Consider the following 23,031-nt stretch of genomic DNA (forward strand, 5'->3'; position numbering starts at 1 on the left):
TTAATCAATAATTAATTCATAAAGTAAAGGGAATAGTGTCTAGTGTCTTTGATCTCTAAACGATTGTGTGATAAGAAAGGGCTGGGGAATGTATCACAGCATGGGAAAGGTTTGCTGAATGCACAGCAGGAACTTCCTCAGCGTTACAGTGATGTCTGTGGTTGCTCTCTTTGTTGTATTGTCTCAAACAGGGTAAGGCCTCTAGTCTAGACCTTCATGTTTGCTTCTTAATTTAGCATCTTTGTCACAGAGACGATATGAATGCAGATCAACATCAGAAAGGTATCATCAAACAAAAGTCATTAAAATATATATTTGATGTATTTGCTGTTAAGTCCCTCGTACACTCTAGTGGAGTACATTATATGAAGCTTTAGTGCCCCCTGCAGGATTCCAGTGGTTCCTACATTGATAATAAAAGTGGTGCAAAGACAGCACTGATGATTACACATTATGATACATTTTGCACATTTTTGTGACTTTGACTTCCATTCAAATCAACCATCGTTCTTATATCACACACATTCAGGAGGTAATTACTGGTTTTACATTAATTCTCTGTACTCAAACATAGACCTTCAATTTCATGTGGCATTTAAACAAGCATTTTGACGTTCTATCCGTCTATTTCAGAGATATTTAAATACAGTTCTTACACCTGATTACACTGGTAAATGCAATGTGTCAGGGCTTGATTCGTTGGTCTCGATTTACCCATATTAGTGGATGATATAAAATAACTGTCTGATTAAAATGTTAATAATAGCTATTGTTTGCAAAGAGATGATCCTAATTTCAACAGCACCTGAATTGCAAAAACACACAGACTAAAAGAGAAGAAGTCTTATGCTACTTTGAAGATTTCAGTGACGGAAAATAATTAGTAAATAAATAAACTGCATTAATTAGGTAAAAAAAAGTGTTCGAAAATAATATTGCAACTTAAGAGTCAATATTATAAAAATGTAAATATTTCAATAAATAAATAAAAAATAATAATTAAATAGTAAATATTTAGTTGTACCTCATATATGTATAATAACATTTTACAACATTTACTGCTACTATTAATAAGAATGAGATTATAAGAAATTAAAATATTTTTAAATTGGACAAAATAAAATAAAAAAAAACTGACGTTGAATTTGACGCCACAGAACGTCGTCACGCATTGGTCAACGTCACCAGACAGGAAGTGAGCGGAGAGGAGGGAGCGAGGAATCACAACAGAGCAGCGGCAGCGTTGACACTTGTGTTTTGAGCCACTGAAACACACTCTTGCTTGTTTTCTTTCTTTCTGTCGCCACCGAGAACGGACATGTCACGAAAACCCAAAGATGAATACTACCGTTTCTTTACCGTTACCGACCCGCGCACACACGAGAAGGGACACACCGAGTACAAAGTGACAGCGAGGGTTGGTGTACACTCTTTATCTCTCTTTAGCTGACGTTGTAATACTTACGTTGTCACTCATACTCATAATTAAGCTCATGTGGTTTGTCATGTTTTCTTTCTCTTCAATACACAAACATTGTTTCGCGTGTCGTGCTCTTCGGTCAGACTTCGTACTGTTATTGGTTTACAACACAATGAAGTGAGTAACATCAGTAGCGTTGCTAGTCATGAAGAAACAAAGGCTCTGTAGGCAGAGAGATGAACACACAACGAGCCTATTATTTGAGGCGGTGTAGCAGGGGCGAACTTGTGACTCAGTTCATGTGTTTTCAGCCCAGCATGACCACACTAATGCCCCGTGGTCTGCACACACAATCCATATGAAGACCACATCTTCACAGACCTGAGCCTTTATCACCCTAACCCTTCTATTTATACACAAACATACTTGCGCAGAACTACTGATCCATGACTTTTTGAAACTTGATGATCAACATGCAGTTTCGTGAAACACCCTGTCCTCCTCTGTCCTCTGTAGTTTGTGTCCAAGCGTCATCCGGAAGACGTGAAGGAGGTGGTGGTGTGGAGGAGGTTCTCCGAGCTGAAGAAGCTCCACGGGGAGCTGGCCTACACTCACAGGAACCTGTTCAGACGACAGGAGGAGTTTCCGTCTTTTCCCCGCGCGCAAGTGTTTGGTACGGGGGCGAAGATGGCGGTGCATTGTAGATGCTCCCAATTCCAGCATGGTGGCCAAGTGCTAAGACTAACTGGGTTGTTAAATATCAGAAATAACTCATTCCACGCTACATACGTTGTCACACTGCCAGAGAATTGTCCTGTTCAGTGTCCTCTCAGTCATTTGTGGTGAGGACTTACTTTGGCAGCTTTTAGCGTTTCGTCATGACTCCTGTGACATTTCCCCTCGGCCTATTACCTCATTTTTTTGGCGGTTACCGCAAAGGCAGCAACGCAGTTGAGTCAAATACCAAGAGACAGTCTCCTGTGAGTCTTGAGCTGCTGTGCTACACTGTGAACTATATCCTGACAAATGACAATCAATTCGAACAAACGCATCTAAAAGTCTCCCCCAAAAACAAACATTGTAAGGTTGCCCAGTTTATCTTCCACCTGTTGTGTGTCCCATGCAAAGTCCTCGCATCCTCATCCACATTGTCGTTATTAAATGTTCTGCCTCTGTTTCAGGGAGGTTTGAGGAGGCCGTGATTGAAGAAAGGCGGAATGCCACCGAGGCCATGCTTCTGTTTACTACCAACATACCTGCACTCTACAACAGTCCACAGCTCAAGGACTTCTTCAGGGTGAGACGCACTCACATACACACATACAGGAAGTGAAACACAAAACAAATACGCCGGACCAAGAGTCCTAGTGTTACTCGCTTCCTTTTCATTTTCTCTATCCACCTCCCTCTCTCGCTGTCTTCCTACATCTACCACCTTCTCCTCTCTTTCTCCCTCCCCGCTCTCAGAGTGGTGAAGTCACGAGGCCTCTGGACGCCCCCCCTCTGTCCTCTGCCGGGCCTCTGCCTCCCCCGCTCATCCCCCTCCCCAAGCGGAGGGACTCGGACTGTGAACCAGCGGAGGAGGAGGTTGGGAGGGAGGCTCCCACCTTACCCCAGGACCTGGGCACCAACCTGGGCTTAGACGTGGGAGAACCGGAGGTGGCGGCTGAGGCTTACAGCGAGATGGGAGGCTCTCCGAGAGACGAAGAAGAAGAAGAAGAAGAGGAGCTTTGCGATGCAGAGCTGGATGACAGAGGTACGGAGGAGACAACAAAGAAACAGCCAACATTTAACAATGATGTGTACTTTTCTTTTCCTTATTATTCTTGTTTTGTCCTTTTGGTCCATGTTTCCACCTCCAGTTCCGTCTCCTGACCAATGCCCAGCCAGAGACCGCCAATCACAAGAGTCCCAGGAAGAATTTGATTCACTGTTTGACTCCGGGGCAGAAGAGCAAGTCCCGTCCCCAAAAGAGGAACGTCCACCTCCTCTGACCGATAATGACTTGGCTGTCTTTGATCCCTGCTACAAACAAGGTGAACATACATGTGAATGAATACACATAACACAATACCACTGCTCACAGCCTTCTCAAATCTATCTTAATCTAATTACCGCCTGCTTCTTCAGTCTTTGGTACGTTTCTAGCTATAATATGTCTGACATTTTCCAGAGCCCGCTTTGACTATTACACGGTGCTTGCTTTGTTCGACTAACAGCCCCAAAACCAAAATATTTACGTTGGCTATCATATTAGATCAGCACATTATTTCGTGTAAGAAGCTGGAACCAAACAATGTTTTCCCCCCCTTTTTTTTTGTGATATTTTTTTTTAAACCACAGTTTTTGCTCTGCATTTCTGTACGAGTAAATAACTTCTTCTGGTCTCTCTCTCTCGCTCTCTCTCCATTGCAGATAAATCCGTTTCCTCCGGAGACCACTCAGAATTGTTCTCGCTGCCGCCCACCAGTCTGGACGGAGCGGACGTGGGTTACTTAAACCAAGCTGCCGCTGAGCTGACAGCTGCAATGCGGAGGGAGAAGGAGGGAGAGTTCAGTTCTGCCATTCGTGCATACAGGACGGCGGTGGATATCCTGATCACTGGAGTACAGGGTGAGGAGATAGGGTGGTGCTAAAGTATTCAGTTCAGCATGTAGCACTGGAGCACTTTCACAGTCCAATTCACCCATTTCAATTTGGCTCTTTACCTGAATGCACTCTGTCGTGCCCATTCCTGCATGAGGCATGAGGCCAGCTTTGTGTGCAAATAAGTTAATCGCATCGTGCATTTAACTCCTACATCTTGTATACCTTATTCATTCTGTGCTACATACTCTGATGTGCGGCTCACACGTCACCACACTGACAAATGCCATGTACACAGCTGATACGCACGCAGGCCAGAGGACACCGCACAGCTGAGCATGTGCAGCAAGTGACCTCATTGTGAAATCAACATTGCTATTTCGTTCCCGTATTTACTCTCCTGCTTTAGCAAAGATGAACTGTTTGTTGCCCTGCTGTAAATCTAGTTTGTCATTAATGGATAACCTATTCGCTGAGTTGTCTCTAGTGGTCACTGAGCTCTATGGGTAGCGTGGCCGAGCGGTCTAAGGCGCTGGATTAAGGCTCCAGTCTCCTCTGGAGGCGTGGGTTCAAATCCCACCGCTGCCAGTGATTTTGTTTTTCAGCTCTAGGTGCTTTCTGAGCAAAGCTGAAGGATTTATGCTGATTGTGTTAAAGCACAACACAAGAAGTCATTTCCAACTTCTGATTTGTGATTGAAAAATGCAGATCATGATGTATGAAGTACCATGTCATAGACAATTGGGCAGTGAGTAAATATGAAAGACAGAGTAGAGGTTTTGATTTTATACTATTCTAGGACAAAAGTAATGAATTATGCGCAGTTAAATAATCTAAAACATCTCCAGACCCAGATTCTCAGGTGATGATTCCTTTTTTACTTTTATAGAATAAAAGATTAGATATGAAGTGGAAGATACATGAATGTTTTCCAGTTTTTTGTTTTTAACAAGAAGAAAAGATGAGACATCAGCGCTAATTACCTTCGCCTCACTACCTTAACAATGCACAGTGACGGGTTAGAGAGGTTTGGAGGGACGCAGTGTAACTAAAAACTAAAGCCAAAAATAATATCATTTATTATTATATTTGATACTCATGATAATTAAATACAAAGGGATACTTTAGTCAGTCAGTCACAGATCTAAATTAGCTTCCCAGACGAGCATAAGTATGTGTGTACTGTGCTAACATGTGACGTTGGGTTATCTATGGTTACTTTGTGCCTTCAACATGTGTCCCACATCTATTTTTGGGCCGGTGGAAACATTGGCCCACCTGCCCCCATGAGTTGTACGAGAGCGAATTTGATCTGGTGTTGAAGTAGCGGAGCTGAGTGTTCCAAAGTGCTGGATCAAGGTGTAAGTCTTTTTCGGGGGCATGAGTTCGAATCCCACTGTGCCAGGAAACTATTTCAGTGCAAATATCCTCGATGGCTTGCTGTTGTTCTTTAAGCGCTGCTGTTTCAATTGTTAGATAACAAGGTTCAGGGAAGATTTTGTCATACTCTGCGAATAATCCCTCACGTCTTCCTGTCTATGTGTCTGTCTTCCTGTCTGTCTGTCTGTCCAGGAGACCAAGATCTGATACGCAGGGAGTCTGTGATGAGAAGGACGGCCCAGTATTTAAAGCACACGGAGATGTTGGTCGACAGGCACTCCTCGCCCACACACACCCACACGCCTACACACACACATCCACAGGACCCTTAGATGCACACACGCACGTTTATATTCACACCGTTCACACTCATGAAGACAGCTCAAAGACAAAGAAGCTCAGGGTCGTGACATACCAACACACACACACACACACACACACACTCCTGAGGTACACACTACACAGCAGACTGCTACTTCAGTTGCCTTTGTGGAGTGAAAAATGTGTGATTTGCTAAAATATAAATATAACGAAACTGTAAACGGAAATGGACATATAATGCTTCATCTCTTTCTCTTGTGTGATTCTTACCCTCCTTTTATAATGTGTTCTTGTTAAATACAGTTTGCTTTTTGCACAAACAATGTCATGATGAATAAATATGATTTTAATTTAAGTCTGTAAGATATTCTGTTTTCTTTTACATCATCAGATGGTCAAAATAAGTGTGGAATGTTTCCGTGGTTCACAGCGGCTGCTCAACAGTATCAGAAGAGTTGCCGGTCTGAAGGTTTGCAGTAGCGAGGCGGTACCTCCGAGAGGCGCTGTTTGATGTTAGATCGCATCAATTACGCTCCAGTGCACAGACTCCTCATTCCCCGTGTTCTCCACCCGTAGAGCAGCTACATCTCACATTTCATTTTCCTCAGCTGAGCAATTTCGACGGCGAAAGCAGCGGCAAAGCTTAGCGCTCACTAAAACAGGCTGTTTGCAGGACAGGACTCGCACTGCGGATGAACTTCGTCGACGGCTCCTGATATGAAACGCGAACTGATTGTGTTTTCTTTTCCTTATGTTACACAACACTGAATGTGCTGAAGCAAAGTGCTGAATGAAAGCCCTCCAGTGCTGTTAAGTGGACAGCTGAAGAGGTGATGTGACTCATAACTCACTTTGTCGGGAAAATAACATCACAAACGTCTCCATCAGAGCGGCTGCTATCTTGCCATTACTGATAGTTGTGTATGCTATTTATTGTTGCACTTGTGCTTTATTTCCCACAATTCCCTGTCACTATATATGTCCTCCTTCCAGGCCCAATGATGTAGCTCTTTAAAGAATAGTTACAAGATACATTTGAGCAGTAATGGATTTCATTTTTTGATTACCTGAATACATCATACCCAATAGGCGACCATATTGTTTTTGTATGTCTTCTGCAGGAGTTTCAATCTGCTCTTTTTAACAATTTCCTCAAGAATCAGACTAACCTCCTTTAAAAAGTTTGGTACTTTCGCCTATCTACGCAAAAGAGGAGAGGGGTTGATTGAGAGAGGAGAGGAAGTGGGATGCGAAAAAGCGGGAAGAGATCAGTGCCATGCAGCAGAATCCCTTCTCTGGAGAGGAGAGAGGGATGGAGGGAGGACTGGAAGGACAAACAGATGGAGAGGCGACAAAAACAAAAAAAAGGGAGGCCGGCGCGAGGAAAAGGCTACCCTTTCTCTCACCAGATGAGAAGAAGAGGGGTAGCGAGAGAGGACGGAGGAGAGGGGGAAAAAAGAAGGGACGTGATTAGAGGATAAGCAGAGATCATCCCTCCATTGTTGAAGGGATGGAAAAACTGACCCTCCCTCTTCCTCTATTTTCATCCTCCCGTACCTCTTTTTTTTTTGTGCATGCTTTGTTATGAGCATTGTGGGGAGCTTGAAGAGGATGGAGGGATGGCAGAGAAAAGCAAGAGATAACATTGCTCCATCCTGTTATACATCCCTCTTTTCCTCTCATCTCTCCACCTCTCTACCTTTCCCTCCATCTCTCCCGCTTTGTAGTGCTGCACCTGTGAAATGCAGAGGACGTGAGATAGAGAGAGAGAGAAGATAGAGAGACAAAGAGACGGATGGAGGGAGGGAGGGAGGGATGAAATCAGGGGTAGAGCCACGCAACATTAGCATGCTGAGAGTGTCAGCACTCCTCTTTTTTTCTCCCTCCATCCCCATCCCTCTTTCCATCCCTCCCTCTGTCTCTTTCTCCTCACTGGTCACTGCAATTATACCATCAAAACACTCCAGCCTGAGAGCATAATAGCTTCCCCCTGTGTGTGTGTGTGTGTGTGTGTGTGTGTGTGTGTGTGTGTGTGGGAGCGAGCGAATGTGTGTTGTCATGAGAGATCAAAAGAAAGAGATGTGTGTGTGTATGTATTTGTGCATAATTTAGTGCCATGCATGGTGCATTACATGTGCATGTATGACATGAAGGGCAGCTGTTGGTGTGCGGATGCCAACTGGCTTTGCAGCATGTGTGGGTGCACAAGAGTGTGTGTGTGTGTGTGTGTGTGTGTGTGAGTGTGTGTGTTTGTGTGTGTAAGTATCTATTGAGTCCTAACAGCTAGAAAAACTGCTTCTCCAACCTCTGACCAAACACACTCTTAAAACGCATGCTAAGAGACCCACTTTACATGCGTGTGTCTAGTGAGTTTCTATTTTCACATACACACACACACACACAGAGAGACACGTACACACACTCACACACTAATGGATGCACACAGTCATGGCTTTGAGACACAAACCGTTATGACCTACATGCCCAGTGGGTCATCATTAAGCCAAACAGCACACTCTGACACCTTCGGCTGTCCACACACACGCACGCACACACACACACACACACACACACACACACACACACACACACACACACACACACACACACTCTCTCACACACTCTCTCCCCGCTTTTGTTTTTGTTCCCTCAACTTCCTCTATCCCTCTTCCCTTCCGCCCCCTCTGTCTCTTCCTTTTTCTCTCATTCTCTAACACACACACACACACACACACACACACACAATCCCCCCTCTATGAGCTTGTTATCCCTCTCTGTCCGTTCGTTTCTCTGTGTCACCTTGCCCTGAGCTATTTGAGTACACTTCTGTCTCTCTCTCGCACTCCCATCTCCCTCGCACACAAACACACCCATTCTCTTTCTGTCTCACCCCCGTGCTCTGCTCCAACCTGTCTGTCTCTTTCTGTTGTTGTCAGTCTTCACATATGTCATGTGTCTCTTTGTGTTTCGTTCACTTCACATCAGGGCCGTATTGTTCGGTGAACAGTCTCGCCAAAATCATCCTAATAGAACTGAATGAAGTAAATCAACAGTACAGTTTAATCATTGAAGACCAAAGTCTGAAAAAATAATGACGTCGTAGTGATGTCATCAGGGATATTTTGACTATAGGACTTGAGACGAAACTTTATTCAGAAAACCCGTATTGCAAACTTTGGGTGGGATTTTTCAAACAAGAAGGCCTTTAGGGGGCGAGAAGTGTCTGTCGAGTTGCATTGTGGGAAATGTAGGATCCAAAGTTTTTTGGAGCATGTCCCACACTCGGGACTAAAAGTGAGGATATCTCAGCCTCTGGCTGCTTCGATGTTGCTCAAACATGATCAAATGATAATGTAATTCAGGTTGGGTCCCAAAGAATACAAAGAAGATTACCATATGTACATCAAATGTGGATGTAGTAATCGAGGGTGGGCCACAAAAACATTGAAATACTTAGTGCTGTTTGTTTAAAGTTGCCTTATTGGTGCTGTGAATTGCGTTTCGAGGGAAACGTCTTCTGTCGTGGATTATACGATGATACAGTTGCGAGCTGAGGGGAACCACAGAATCTGTGTGGGTTTGTCTCAATGAGCGACCCCTTTCACATTACACATAGTCATTTGACCCAGTGGTGATAGAAATATATTGATCGATGCAGCTTTAATTAGGCCTCTATCGCTCACATAGTCCCTTGCTTTATGTTATTGCTCTGACTTGTTTATTGCTTCCTCTTTATTATGGCTTACTCTCTCCCCCACCCTCTCTCTCTCTCCCTTCCTCCCCCCTATTCCCGCTTCTCTCTGCTCCCCGCTTTTTCGATGCTCTCTTTCCCCTTCCCTCTCACCCCATTGCTCTCTCCCTGTACGTAAATCAATGAACATACACTTTATGCCATCTATTGATCCTTTCATATCTATCCGTCCTCACCCCCTCCTGTTCTTGCCCTCTCTATTTCTCTCAGTTTTTCACTCTACTCTTCCCCCAATCTTTTTCTCACCCCTTTGAATTTATAATCTATCCCCTCTCTCTCTCTCTCTCTCTCTCTCTTTCTCTCTCTCTCTGTCAGTCCCTTTCTCTTTATATCTCTCGCTCTGGGACGTCCTATTTATATGGCTGGCACCTTCACTCTTGCACTGAAGTGTGTGTGTGTGTGTGTGTGTGTGTGTGTGTGTGTGTGTGTGTGTGTGTGTGTGTGTGTGTGTGTGTGTGTGATTTAGAGAGTGTTTGATGTTGGTCTAAGTGGTTAACATAATACGAGCCCTCGGAGAGATGACGTTACCGCACTCACACACACACACACACACACACACACACACACACACACACTCACGCACAATTTCAGGCTTTTTGGGAGGCTTTTCTGTGAACAATTTGTGCTTTTTAGTATTCTCTAGCCTGTGCAGCAGATCCATGTATTATCCATCAATTGCATTCTCCCAGTCCACCACTCTGTCCAATGCACACACACACACACACACACACACACACACACACACACACACACGCACACACACACACACACACACACACACTTCTGCTTCCCAGAATGACAAAACCTGGTATTATCTTTTGTTATTTATTATTGCAGGTGGAGCCATCATTCCGTGACCTCGCCGTCTCTCGCCCTTCTCCCCCTGCATATGTTTTTATTTATTCAGACTCACTTTCTCTCTTTCCATATACCCTCTCCTCTTCTCTGCATGTTTATTCAGACACATCTCCCTCTTTTTCTCTCTTTACTCCCCCCCTCCCTCTGTACCCGTGTCCAGCTTTTGTTACCAGCCTCGTTTCCATAACAACTGCGACCTTTCAGTCAGTGCCTAACCATTTTTAATCAGAAGTAGAAAACAGACAGAAGCGAGATGAGACAGACAGAGAGTGAGAGAGGGAGAAGAATACATCTTTCTCAAAAAGAGATAATAGGAGGTATCGCTGAACAAAGTTATAAACTGGCCCATGGTCTCCGTTTGGAGGCTCAGGTTGGGCAACATTCCCAGCAACAGGTAACAGATTGCTGCCCAAGGTCAGGCATCTACATTCATGTTTTTGTGGAAACTAAATGTCTCCGTGCGATGAAAGCGGCAAGGCTGAGGTAAATCATTGCGGATAGTTCAGATGAGACTTCAATAAAAAGAAGAAATGTGTGGTGCACCTGAAAGGCTGTGATTAACATGGTCCATTTACTCTCACAATACTGCCACACACTACTGTTTACTGTCAGTCATCAAGAGTCCAACACATGGTTGAATTTCAACAATATGACATCAAAAGCTGAACGTAAATTTGATGGCAGCTCATATACAACATAATATTTGCACTTTTAAATTCACCAAATTTTCCATCACTTTTTTTGGTGCATTTTTTTAAACTTAAATTAAGTATTTTTGTTTACAGGTTATTTTGTAATCAGATTTGGTCTACAGTAGGTTCATTCGAATATATTTAACCTGTAATTTGAACCTGTTAAATTGAATAAAGCTCATATGGTTACAAACTGTGTGATGATGTCCGTTCTGTGTGGCGTTCAAAGAAAATTCCTGTGATGAGATAAAACTGTGAATGAATGACTTTCACTGTAACCTTGTGTAGCTGAGAATATGCTGCAAAAAGACTAAACAAATCTGTGACTCCACTTTTGTGATGTGGTTTCAGCATTACAGGCCTTTAGAAAATGCTCTTCAGTCTTCTTGGTCAAGGTAGACTTCCAATCTGTGGATGTGTGCTAAGAAGCCATCTGCAACAAACTGTTGCTATCATGAATTATCAAAAAAAAAAGCTAATGCCATTAATTTGAAATCAGTTAGCATTACTTCTGATCATTTAAACCAGCCTCTCTCTCGTGTATGTCTGTGTGTGTGTGTGTGTGTGTGTGTGTGTGTGTGTGTGTGTGTGTGTGTGCGCGTGCGTGCGTGCGCGTGCACGTTCTCGGCGGGGTCATGCCAACATGGGAGGGACCGGACCGTCAAGTGGCCAGCTCTCGAGCCCGGCCGCCCGCCCACCGCGCGCTACTCCACACCGGGAGCAGCGCGTGAGGATGATGCCAACCAGAGATATAGATGGATTGGCGAGGGAGGGGGAGAAAAAAAAACCTGCACAGTGACACAACTATAGAGTAAAGAGGAGGCTGGTTGGTGCGTGAGAGTAAAACTGCGAGAGTTGCGGAACAAAGGACAAATAATAGAGCGGAGGGGAACAGGAAAAAGCCGGAAACTCGCTGGTTCTTTTTCTGCCCGCACCGATGTCCGAGGCCCGCCGGGTGCCAGCTGAAGAGAGTCGACCGAGGGAGAGCACTTAGGAACGGCCACTGGAGCGGAACGCGTCGAGGGGGGAACGGACACCGCTGGAGCTCTTCTCTGTGACTGAGAGTAAGTTCATTTTTAAACTTCAAACACAACATATTGTTTGACATTTTTTACACGTTGAATAAGCTACGAGTGTCTGCTCTACTGGTCTCGCTCTGTGTGTGTTTTATTGTTTTTTCCTTTCACACTGCGACATTAGTCCATCGCTGCCAATTAGTCACAGGACGCGACACGAGCGCGCGCACACATACACACGGATAAACTGACAGCTCGTGCGTCCAAATGGTCAAAGCGGATTCCTCTCGCGTGGCAGAACCGGCAGATGTTGCCACGCGGTGGCTTCAAACATTATATAAATTATTCAAAGTAACGTTATTTGAACAGCGTAGATAATTGATGAATTGATGAATAGATAGATGAATAGATAGATAGATGGATAGATGAACAGACAGATAGAGGGAGAGATGAATAGATAGATAGATGAAACATTATAAAGGCTCAGCAACATATTTTACATATATGTCTTTTTTAGGACAAAGTCGTATAACCTGTGTAAGCCAGGTCAAATAAAAACAAAAACAATCGACACAAATAATGTTGCTCCTAATTGAATCTATTTTAAAACTGTACATTTCAGACATTTTAGTTTTTGTTAAAACACACAGACCCTATGACGGTAGGCTATATAAAGCAATAGTTTCACCACAAAATTATAATTTTGAGTAAATGTCAACCGCTTGAATGCAGTAGGCCGTCTAGCCTAATATTTGAGAATTAGAGGGATAACCTGTTGGATTATATGATAATTTCCTGTTAACACATGCTGTCAACATATACACCCAGATAAGAATTTACAACATTATTTACAGTAATGGTGTGTGTGTGTGTGTGTGTGTGTGTGTGTGTGTGTGTGTGTGTGTGTGTGCTTTATCCAGTGTGAGTTCCCTCGCTTGTCAGTTTTCCCAGTGACAGCTACAGCAGTCCAACAGTGTACCATTCTTAAGTCTAATCTAGTGGTTAATAGCTTTCATTTTCATTGCTCAGTGTTCATATTTTATGCAGCTTTCCGTTGGATTTGAAAAGCTAATCTGTCCCTGATATAAGCGCATTACTGGTTCGCCATCTGGGCTGTATTATAGTAGAGAGGACAGCGCATTTGAATAATTGATATTTAGCTATTTATAGTAGGATTATTCCCTTCATGTTGTACCGAGGGACCTATGCACTGGTCAACTATCCATCTATCCCTCTATCTATCTATCTATCGATCGATCTATATCTATTCTAACCATTGACAATCAAGTAAAGCCTAAAATGCTAAATACGGTCTGTGTTCACATTTTGTCTGCCTCCTCTACCTCCTTTAGTCCGTCCTTACATCTGTCCATTTATCATCCATCCATCTTTCTGTTCAGTGAGCGGTAGTGTATCCATCTGAAGTGGATTAGCGGTGTTATCAATGCAAAGTAGGACTGCTGTTCACACACACACACACACACACACACACACACACACACACTCTGGCACGTGCACGCACGCACACACACGCACAGATACACACAGATACATATATGCTACTCTCACTCTATTTCACTCCCCAAGGACCATTGACCATTGTCAGCCCTCTCTCAAGCCTCTTTCTCTTTTTTTTGTGTGTGTGTGTGTGTGTGTGTGTGAGTGTTTGACGGTAAACACTCTGATCAAACAGTACTTAACAAGCTGCCTGCACTGATAACAGAGAGGGAGAGGAAGAGAGGACGAGAGAGGAATAGAGAGGAAGGAAAAAGGGGGAAAGGGGCTTCGGGACGGAGAGGAGGTTACGTACTGGGAAAAAAAAGAAGGAATGGAGATGTGTGTTTTTGATCTGGATTAAACAGTGAGATGTACTGTTATTCACAAACCCAGCATTCTCTATTCTGTTCTAGCGTTTCCAGGTGTTGTAGGAAGGTTCATGCAGGAGTACCTACTCAGGTCATTATTTTCCAGCTTTTTCAAAAAATAGATTTTCCTGTTTTGTTATTGTGCTCCTCGCCAAGGTCCTTGTCCTGCACCATCACGCCCCTCCATTTAGTGTTTTTACGAGGTTTGTGCTTCAGCACACATTTGAGAGAAACAGGAAAAATTGTTTGACGACAAGTAATGCGTAACAGAGATGGTGAGCCAGATGTTAACCCACTGCAGCACCAGCGCATAGCCCCGGCCCACAGTCTGTTGACTTCCATGGTCAGTTCCGCAGTGTACTGTTTCCTGCTATGACATGTTAGGAAGCCATGGAGGGGAATAGCAACCCTTTGAAGAACTGTTTGGACCGTTTGGAAATTCATCTTCTATGTGCTTATAGCTAAACGTACTCAAAACTGTCCCAATGTTTATATTTTGCAGCTCTATGTAATCCATATACATCTTTTTGCTGGACCTCCGCCTCTCACTTTTATACTCCTCAGTCTACACAATAATAAAAAAACAAAAACACGGTGTCGTCACAAGTGCCAAACAGAAACATGGAGCATGATTTCTAAGTGATATAGATAACATAAGCCCTAAAGTGCACTTAGGTGTTAAAAGCTAGTTCAATGGTCCTTTCACTGAAATTACAAAAGTGGTGGAAAAAGTATTCAGATTCTTATACTGAAGTAAAAGTAAGAATAATATAACATACAAATAAAAGTCCTGTATTGAAATGTTACCTAAGTATTTAAGTGTAATATGGAAACTGCATTTAAAGTACTGAATTATAATATATCATCAGATTATTATTGCTCATGCATTAACATAGAGGAAGGGTTTTACTGTTGTTTAGGCAGAAAATGATAATTTTTATTCTAGATGAATGGTGATTTTTTTTGGATTAAAAGATGGATTGTTTGGTTTGTAAAAAAATCTAAAATAGTGAAAAAAGTGACACCTTCACAATGCTTTGTTTTGTTCTTCTAATATGAACCCAAAGGAACCCGACTGAATTACTGTATTCATGTGTTCTCTCTGGTCCACCCCCTTCTTCTGCACATCAGCAAAAGCAGTAATTCTGTCTGCCTCTCTCCTCCTCTGTCTCCCCAGTGATGGATTCCCCCACAGATCTTTTCGATGACTCCGCTCCCCAGATGCACGCATTTGCTCCCACCCACAGCTCCACAGATCTCCCTGGAGTTCACCCTCTGCCCAGTGCCGGGCGCCCTCCTCCAGCCTTTAGACCCCCCGGATTCCCCCTCATCCACCACCTCCTCCAGCCAGGCGGAGCCCCCAGGAGGATTGGAGGGCAACTCAACGCGAGCACGCACAGACACCTGGAAGACAGAGATTTGGAGGAAGACAGGGGAGAGAGGGATGGACAGGTGGAGCAAGGGATGGACGGAGGAGAGGACGGAGTGATGGAGGGGGAGGACGGCTTGCTGGGGGTTAAGAAGAGGCACAGCGACGCCGCCCTCGCGGCCGAGTGGAGTCAGGACGTCCTGAAAGTGAAGCGGATGAAGCTAGAGAGCCGGCCGAGAGACGGAGAAGCTGAGGTGGGAGGCAGGAGGCGCGAGGGAGGGAGGGAGGGGAAGAGGAGAGAGAGGGAGGAGCTGAAAGAACAGCTGGAGGAGGCGAGAGAGAGACTGCAGGCCCTGCAGGAGAAGGTGTGGAGGGCCTTTGGGGAAAAGCACATGGCAGAGGAGGAGAAGGAGATGAGGTGCAGAAACAGAGGAGGAGGAGGAGGAGGAGATGGAGGAGGAGGAGATACTGGGATGACAGAGGAGGAGGACATCACAGAAGGGATGTATGATGAGGAGGACATCGATGGCGGAGAGATGGAAAAGGAAACTTTCTCCCTTCTTTCCGTTTCCCCTTTTGACAACTTCCACAAACAGAGGGAGGAGAGGCAAAAAGACAGAGAGGGGAGTATAGAGCGAGGAAGAGGAGGAGGGTTGCACTTGGAGGGCGTGATGGAGGGAGCGGGGTTGTGGTTGGACTGTGGCGGGCTGGTGAGGGGCGATTGGCACGGAGGGATGGAAGACGAGGGTGAGGAGGGAGGGCAGAAGTTCGCTCAGGCGCTGAAGGTGGAGCTGGGCAGCGCCGTGGCTCGAGTCATAGACCGAGTTCTCCGCCTTTACACCGAGACGACGGACGCCGCTCCCTCCTCTCCCCCCGCCGCCATCTCCTTCCTCCCGTCCGACACGGGGAACGACGGCGGGAGGGAGAGGGGAGTGTGGATGGGGCTATTGACGAGAGGAAGAGGGGAGGACAAAGGGAGAGGTGAGGAGGAAAAGACGGGGAGGCAGGACGGCGAAAGAGAGAAGCAGGTCCAGAAAAGGAGCAACGGGAGCGCCCCGCCTCCTGGACCGCCTCATCTCGCTGAGCCGACAGATCTGGCGATGTCATTGGTCATCCAAAGGTCACCTGACATACGAAAAGCCCACCCACTCCTCGGCCCGCCTCTCTCCGCTCACCTCAACCCCTCTCACCCGAACCTCTCCCTTCATCACCCTTCTCTACCTCGCCCTCCCCCTCTGTCTCACCCCTCACTCCTGCCTCCCGCTTCCCAACCCAAGGACCTCTCCTCCTCCTCCTTCCACCTGTCCTCCTCCTCCTCCTCCTCGTCCTCCTCTTCCTTCCCCGTGCCCCCGCCTCCTCCCCCTCCGCCTCCTCCCCCGCTCACTCTCCCCCTGCTCCACTACTCCATGCAGCAGCTATTCTCCCGCTCCCTTCACCACCCTCAGCTGGCCCACCTCCCCCCGTCCCGCAAGGACTATTTGAACTCCGACCCCTTCCTGGAGTTCTCCTCTCACCCCTCGTCTCACCCGTCTTTCCCGCCGCTCTCCCTGCTCGGTCACCTCGACCCCTCCCTGGCGCGCTACGCTCACGGAGGCCGAGAGAGAGGGATGAGGGGAGACGGGGGAATGAGAGGAGGAGGAGGGATGGACGGAGGAGACCTCTACCTGACTGCTGGGGGAATATCCTTTTGTCAGCAAAGGGGGGAGGAATGAGGGAGGGATATGTGTTTGTTCATGAGTGTAAAAGGACATGTGTATCTCCTTAACTGGCCTCATGTATACACCCAGGAGGGCTTGTCTCCCTGCCATCTGAAGAAAGCCAAGCTCATGTTCTTCTACGCACGCTATCCCAGCTCCAACACGCTCAAGACCTACTTCCCTGATGTCAAGGTGTGTCATGGCTCAACTTTTGATGATGACACATCAGGCGATGTTCATGTTTTAACATTAGTGACATCAACATAGAAGTAAGATTATTTCATGGCAAGGATCACTTCAGTTTGGTCATTGAAGACAAAAATACACAGAGGGAGGATATTTTACAGTGTAACAGTAACCTTTACGATTAAAAATAACAGCAATGTGGTATTGTGGTGAAAAGACAATGCTAAATGTTGCTCTCATATGTTAGATATTAATTTGTGAGTATTAACACGTTCCTTTATGAAGCACCATAACAATCCCTCTCTTTCTTTGAGCCACTGATTAAAGCTGGTCTTTGAACTCTCATTCATAATATGAATTATTAGTGTTAAATTATTTTTTTTAATAAGCACCCCTCGCCTGCTGTGCACACTTTGCTCACATCCTGTCCTGCTGTGTTTCCTGTCCACCGTCTAGTTCAACCGCTGTGTGACCTCCCAGATGATTAAATGGTTCAGTAACTTCAGAGAGTTCTTCTACATCCAGATGGAGCGCTTTGCACGTCAGGCTGTCCGCGAGGCTCTCACCCGGTTGGTTTGAGTTGGCACCGCTTCACCTTAAACTCATTGTGCCGCAAAACTTTTGTTTGACTGTGGTTTTTAATAGGAGCTAGCATGTGGCCGCCGGATTTTTTTTGACATGAGCTGACACTGATTTATGCATCATAAACACGAGTTTACGTCGTGAGTGTGTATGTAAACGAGTCTGTTCGTCCCGTCTGTGATCCAGGGACGGTGCACCTCGTCTGGGCCGAGAGAGTCAGCTGCGAGTGGGCCGCGACACGGAGCTTTACCGCATACTGAACATGCACTACAATAAAAGTAACGTCTACCAGGTGAGGAGAGTGTGTCTTTTATAGATTAAGGACCTTGAGTCTGGTTGCCTCCATGTTTTCTTTAACTGCAATAGTTAGAGTAGTTTTTGTAAACACAGGAGCGCCCCAAGGTTACACTTATGTTAAGTCATCCCTGTTGCATAATGTATGAAGTAATATACAAACCGCAGATCTCAAACCGTAACTGCTGTCTATAATGACATGGCCTTGGTTTGTCCGATGCAGGAGGACTTGTGTCTGTCGGATAAGAGCTGTGTGACATACTTGATGTCAGGGAATGCCTTGCTGAAGATTGTAATACCAACAAGATGGAAAATATTGCACTTTTATAAGTTGTTACCGAACTACTGTGAGGATTCATTTCGACATACCATCTCTTTTATTTTCATTGATTGAAAAGGAAACTGAAGTTGTTGTGTTTTAATCATTCTCCTGGTTGTCATTAGTCTTAAATAATCACAGTATAAGAGCTATTATTATTATTATTAGCACCACGCTCTAACCAACTGAGCTAACCGGCCATATAATTCAGTGTCTAGGATCGCCTGTGATTGGCTGATGATTGGTGATGGATGACGGATATTGTTACAGATGAATAGATGCCATGCTTGGATGTAAAATGGCGATTACAGTGGTGAATCGTTATGGCACAGGGATAAATAGAATGAATGGGAATGCAATAATATTAATATTGGTAAAATAATTATAATATCAGCAATAACATTTCCACAATGGTTAGAAAAATGTATCCTTTGTGGATTTTCTCGTAACCTCAGTTAATGTCAAAAATGGTTGGTTACAGCGAAAGAAGTGAAGTAAAAATACTTTTAAAAAAAAGTATTTCCCTCTGAAATGTAGTGAAGTGAAAGTATAAAGTAACATAACATTTAGGACATTTTACAATTTGGAAACTGTTTTTCAAGTGTATGCAACCTACAGAAGTATGTATATTTATATTTGCTTGTAAAGACAATCCCTCCATAACCAGTACTGATACTCTCAATAAGCAATAGATCAAAGTGAAGGCAGTATTTTAACTTGAACTCACAAACTGAGCTCTAAACTGGAGGTAGAGCAAGGTCCATTGTGATGAAATTACTTCACTGATAGGATTACTCACAGTACTTTCAATGTAATATTAAGGATTTTACAACAACATATGAGGATGGTTTTGTTATACAGAGTTACATAATACGTCATATTTATGACAAAGTTAGAATGTTTTCCCCAATCGTCTCACATTTCTTATATAAAATGTTTGGCCAGTACGGGTATCGAACCCGCGACCTTGGCGTTATTAGCACCACGCTCTAACCAACTGAGCTAACCGGCCATGTTTTCCAGGGTTTAAGATGACCTGTCACTTGTTAATGATTGATGACAGATATCGCCATACAGGAGGCGATACTGTGCTTGGAAAGAAAGATGCGGACAATTATTCAGCTCTCTATGATAACAAATGAAACACTGTTAAGAAATAAAATCTTGATGTCTTTCACAAATTCGAGGCTTGGCCAAAACTGAAACCCTAAACCCCCTCAGTAGTGAAAGAGAATCCACTCAGCTCATTATGAATCTGAACAAGTGCTCGCTTCACTACACAGCTGTTTGGAGTTGACTGGCTGATTAGTCTCGTGCTCGGGTTGAAACTGGGAGCTACTGCTGCAGAGTGTGCACAGACATATCTAAGTGTGACTTCACGGAGTAGAGTCATCATCAATGTTATTATTTACAACAGAATGAGATGTCAAAAAAATACTGTTATTACAAACTCAATGCACTGTTATGAAATGGTAGGGGTTGTATCCAACAGGAGAATCAGGGAAATATCAAGGCATATTCTGAAGTATTGTATCCCTTGACGTTCACATTTCTGTCTGCAGGTGCCAGAGAGGTTCATCGAGGTATCAGATGTGGCTCTGAGGGAGTTTCACTCCGCCATTTGGACTGGGAGAGACAGCGACCCCTGCTGGAAGAAAGGGATATATAAGATTATCTGTAAACTCGACAGTCCTGTCCCAGATGCCTTCAGGCTGCCCGGTTGTCCTGTTGGCTGATAATTGAATCCCGTTCATCTGGTAACATGTACACACATGCATGCACAAAACACAAACTCACTGAAAGAAGGGGATTTTATTAAAGCGTTCACAAACCGTACAATCCCACACTGTGAGAACTGGCACGAGGAAATCCACTCAATTCTACTATTCGGTTCACTCATAATTCATTCGTTTGGATGTATTTTGTTTCACATAGTTTCCAGGTAAAGACATGCATGCTTAAATGGACACACACACACACACACACACACAGGCATAGCAGTGCAGTGATGGGAGTCTTGTGACTGCACTTATTGAAGAACGTGACCGTACCATTGAATGAACACAGGGCAGGACAGGAATTCCCTCTCCAAACATTCTTCACCATTCAGCCGACTTGTGAAAACAAAGTCGCTGCAGCCACAGAGATGCAATAGACCGACTGATTTTAGTGACAATGTCATGGAGATATGCATATACTTGCTGCGCGTGGTGTGTTGCCGTGAGATTGGCACCGCTTCAAGCGTCGTTCACTCACCTGAAAATATAAGATGCATTCTATCTCAGTGATCAAATATACTGTTTACCAAGCATGGGCACCACACAAACACATCATTTACTATAATATGATCTGTAACACGTTTCAGATATTTTCAGACAAAGAGCCAACAACCTGAGCACTTATATGAAGTACTTAGATTAGTCGCCCCATCTTCCTCCTCGTCACCTTCACTGTGAGCAGCGTTTTAAAAACCCAGCTTCCTTTCTTTCAGAGGAAGCCGTTTTACATTAGAGACCAGTCAAAACGTTGAATATGATTGTTTGCTAGAAGCGGTTATTGTTGCCTTGTGTTCTCTGGAGCGTCAGACATACCTTGTTTGTTCAGTGCACCCCACAGCTTCTACATTTTAAACACATTTTCCCTGGCTGTGAGGACGCTTTTCTCTTTCTTTTTTCTCCACCAACAGAAAGCTGTCATGTTTGCATTAATCCAAAGTTGTTGTTTTTTTATACCCACTTAAGAAATCAGGCTGGGGAAATATTTAAAGAGAACGTGAGGACCAATCGTAATTAATGTTAATTATATATTGTAGCTTTTTTGGTTTATTGTAAGATTTTTAAAACATGACGTTGCCCTTATTTTAGAAAACTACCGGGGCAATGGTTTCAGTCAGTGGATGTATTATTGCCTGTATATCCATCTCTTTGTTCAATATTGCATTATTATATAACTTTTGTACATGATGGCACAATGTAATGAAAATGTAATTAAAATTCTGCAAAGAGGGACAATATATTGAATTTCAAATCGTACAAATGAATGTTTTGTTGTTTCCTTGATGTACTGCTGTTGTTGAAATATTCACTTCTGTTTTTGTATTCCTTTAACGTGATGCTAAACTAAATAAGCCGGTTGTACAGTCAGCATACATCGACATTCGTCTCCCAAAGGCATCGCAGTAACTTTCACTCTGTCTACTGTACATCATGACTCTTATATCGAGAGGAAACGTGCGGTTTCTGTTCATAAAAAAGTGTTGATTGACAGCTGCAGATAAAGTCCTCCTCTAGCTTAATCACGCCTCTGTGAGACCAGAGTATGTAAACTATTCGTGACGTGTTTTCAACTGCATGTTTCCTATATTTGCATTACATTTCGTATTGTAATCCCTTTTATTTCTCGTTGCTTTCATTGGTTTCTCTTTTATACTGTACATATTTAGATCTGTGCCTCATGCAGACTTTGGTGATTTTTGGGTGTTTGAATTTATCAGTGAATTAAAGTGATACCAGGCTTGTGTTGTGATGTCTGCATTCTCTCTCTCTCTCTCTCTCTCGCTCTCTCGCTCTCTCGCTCTCTCGTTGGTGTTCAGGGCCTGTTAGCCAACACTAATACCATCATACTTTAAGCCTTTAATCTAACAACACTAAAACACACACATACACACTGACACTAATATTTGGATGATGGCTTTGTAAGAGGCTCAGCCCTGGACTAAGTCTAGCCACCTGAGACAGCACACACACACACACACACACACACACACACAGTTTGGTATGCTAGCAATATATCCAAACCACAGAAGTCTTGCAGAAAGAGCTCCTGTTCTTTGACCAACAAGCTGGACAAAGGCTCCACATACTAGTTTTAGTTTGACATTTTGAAGCAAGAGGTTGCACAGAGCACACATATAAACGCCAATATTCCCTAATTAAGTTATTTTGGGATTTTCTTTGTCAGCCGTTAACTATCAACATGCTCTCGCTGTTGTTCGCTGCTATCTATTTATGATTTACATTGACAGGCAACTTAAAGCGGAACTACAGACGGTATACAGCAGATTTGTGTAAATCACATGAAACTAAAAGTGATTAGCTCTGAAGGGAAACTCCATCTAGCTTTATTTCACTTGCAGAACCTTTTTTTTTTTACATCATATGACAAGTCTCTCTCGACTATAAGAACAGGAATTGCATGGTCATATGACCTAAGTCACAAGGTTTGCTGAAGCATTGAATTGAGTGCCACTGGCAGCCAAACACACACACACACACACACACACTGGCCGACATGCCTTTAAATCCTGCAGTAGCTCAAACTTTGACTCAGTCTTGCCACCTGATGAAATACTAAATGGGAAGTATCACACAAACTACATGTGCGTAAAACTGCCGCTAGTTTATCATCGTGGATTAAAGGATTTTATCGTGAATATCTTTAACATTTACATCATTAAAAAGCAGATTGATCATCCGTTCATCAGCCCTTCTTTCTGCTTCCCACAGCGTTATGTTTATCGTTCTGGTTCCTGACCCGGAGAGAATTTCTCTGTATGACAGCCAGTGTTGAAGTTCCACAGCCCATCGGTGTGACAAATGAACGGTTTGTACGCATGTATAAGCGTATCTGGTGGAGCTCAGGAGAAGCAGTAGCTTATTGAAAGTAAATCAGAAGGGAATCAAACTACTTTTGCTA

At 44.0% G+C, this 23,031-nt stretch overlaps 2 protein-coding genes across 2 annotated transcripts; both read left to right on the top strand.

Moving 5' to 3' along the window:
- The first annotated feature begins 1,229 nt into the window (after nucleotides 1-1,229).
- On the top strand, nucleotides 1,230-6,019 carry snx15 (sorting nexin 15). Its single transcript, XM_079295727.1, has 7 exons — nucleotides 1,230-1,417; nucleotides 1,937-2,093; nucleotides 2,602-2,717; nucleotides 2,888-3,176; nucleotides 3,283-3,456; nucleotides 3,836-4,033; nucleotides 5,579-6,019. Exons 1-7 carry the CDS (start codon nucleotides 1,319-1,321, stop codon nucleotides 5,716-5,718), a joined length of 1,173 nt encoding a protein of 390 aa, XP_079151853.1. The 5' UTR covers nucleotides 1,230-1,318; the 3' UTR covers nucleotides 5,719-6,019.
- A 5,872-nt stretch (nucleotides 6,020-11,891) lies between these two features.
- prox3 (prospero homeobox 3) lies at nucleotides 11,892-21,783 on the top strand. Its single transcript, XM_079295182.1, has 6 exons — nucleotides 11,892-12,072; nucleotides 15,067-16,943; nucleotides 17,046-17,147; nucleotides 17,598-17,710; nucleotides 17,910-18,015; nucleotides 19,899-21,783. Coding segments are annotated over exons 1-6 (2,373 nt in total). The 5' UTR covers nucleotides 11,892-12,071; the 3' UTR covers nucleotides 20,073-21,783.
- The last annotated feature ends 1,248 nt before the right edge of the window (nucleotides 21,784-23,031 follow it).

This window comes from Melanostigma gelatinosum (genome assembly GCF_949748355.1).
Source record: "Melanostigma gelatinosum genome assembly, chromosome: 23".
Lineage (NCBI taxonomy): Eukaryota > Metazoa > Chordata > Actinopteri > Perciformes > Zoarcidae > Melanostigma > Melanostigma gelatinosum.

Bases quoted from the DNA above. Each gene is read 5' to 3' on its own strand.
- snx15 (XM_079295727.1), top strand. From the start codon at position 1,319: ATGTCACGAAAACCCAAAGATGAATACTACCGTTTCTTTACCGTTACC. The intron at 1,418-1,936 runs GTTGGTGTACAC...TGTCCTCTGTAG, and splicing joins AGTACAAAGTGACAGCGAGG to TTTGTGTCCAAGCGTCATCC. The intron at 4,034-5,578 runs GTGAGGAGATAG...CTGTCTGTCCAG, and splicing joins CCTGATCACTGGAGTACAGG to GAGACCAAGATCTGATACGC.
- prox3 (XM_079295182.1), top strand. The intron at 17,711-17,909 runs GTTGGTTTGAGT...TCTGTGATCCAG, and splicing joins GTCCGCGAGGCTCTCACCCG to GGACGGTGCACCTCGTCTGG. The intron at 18,016-19,898 runs GTGAGGAGAGTG...TTCTGTCTGCAG, and splicing joins ATAAAAGTAACGTCTACCAG to GTGCCAGAGAGGTTCATCGA.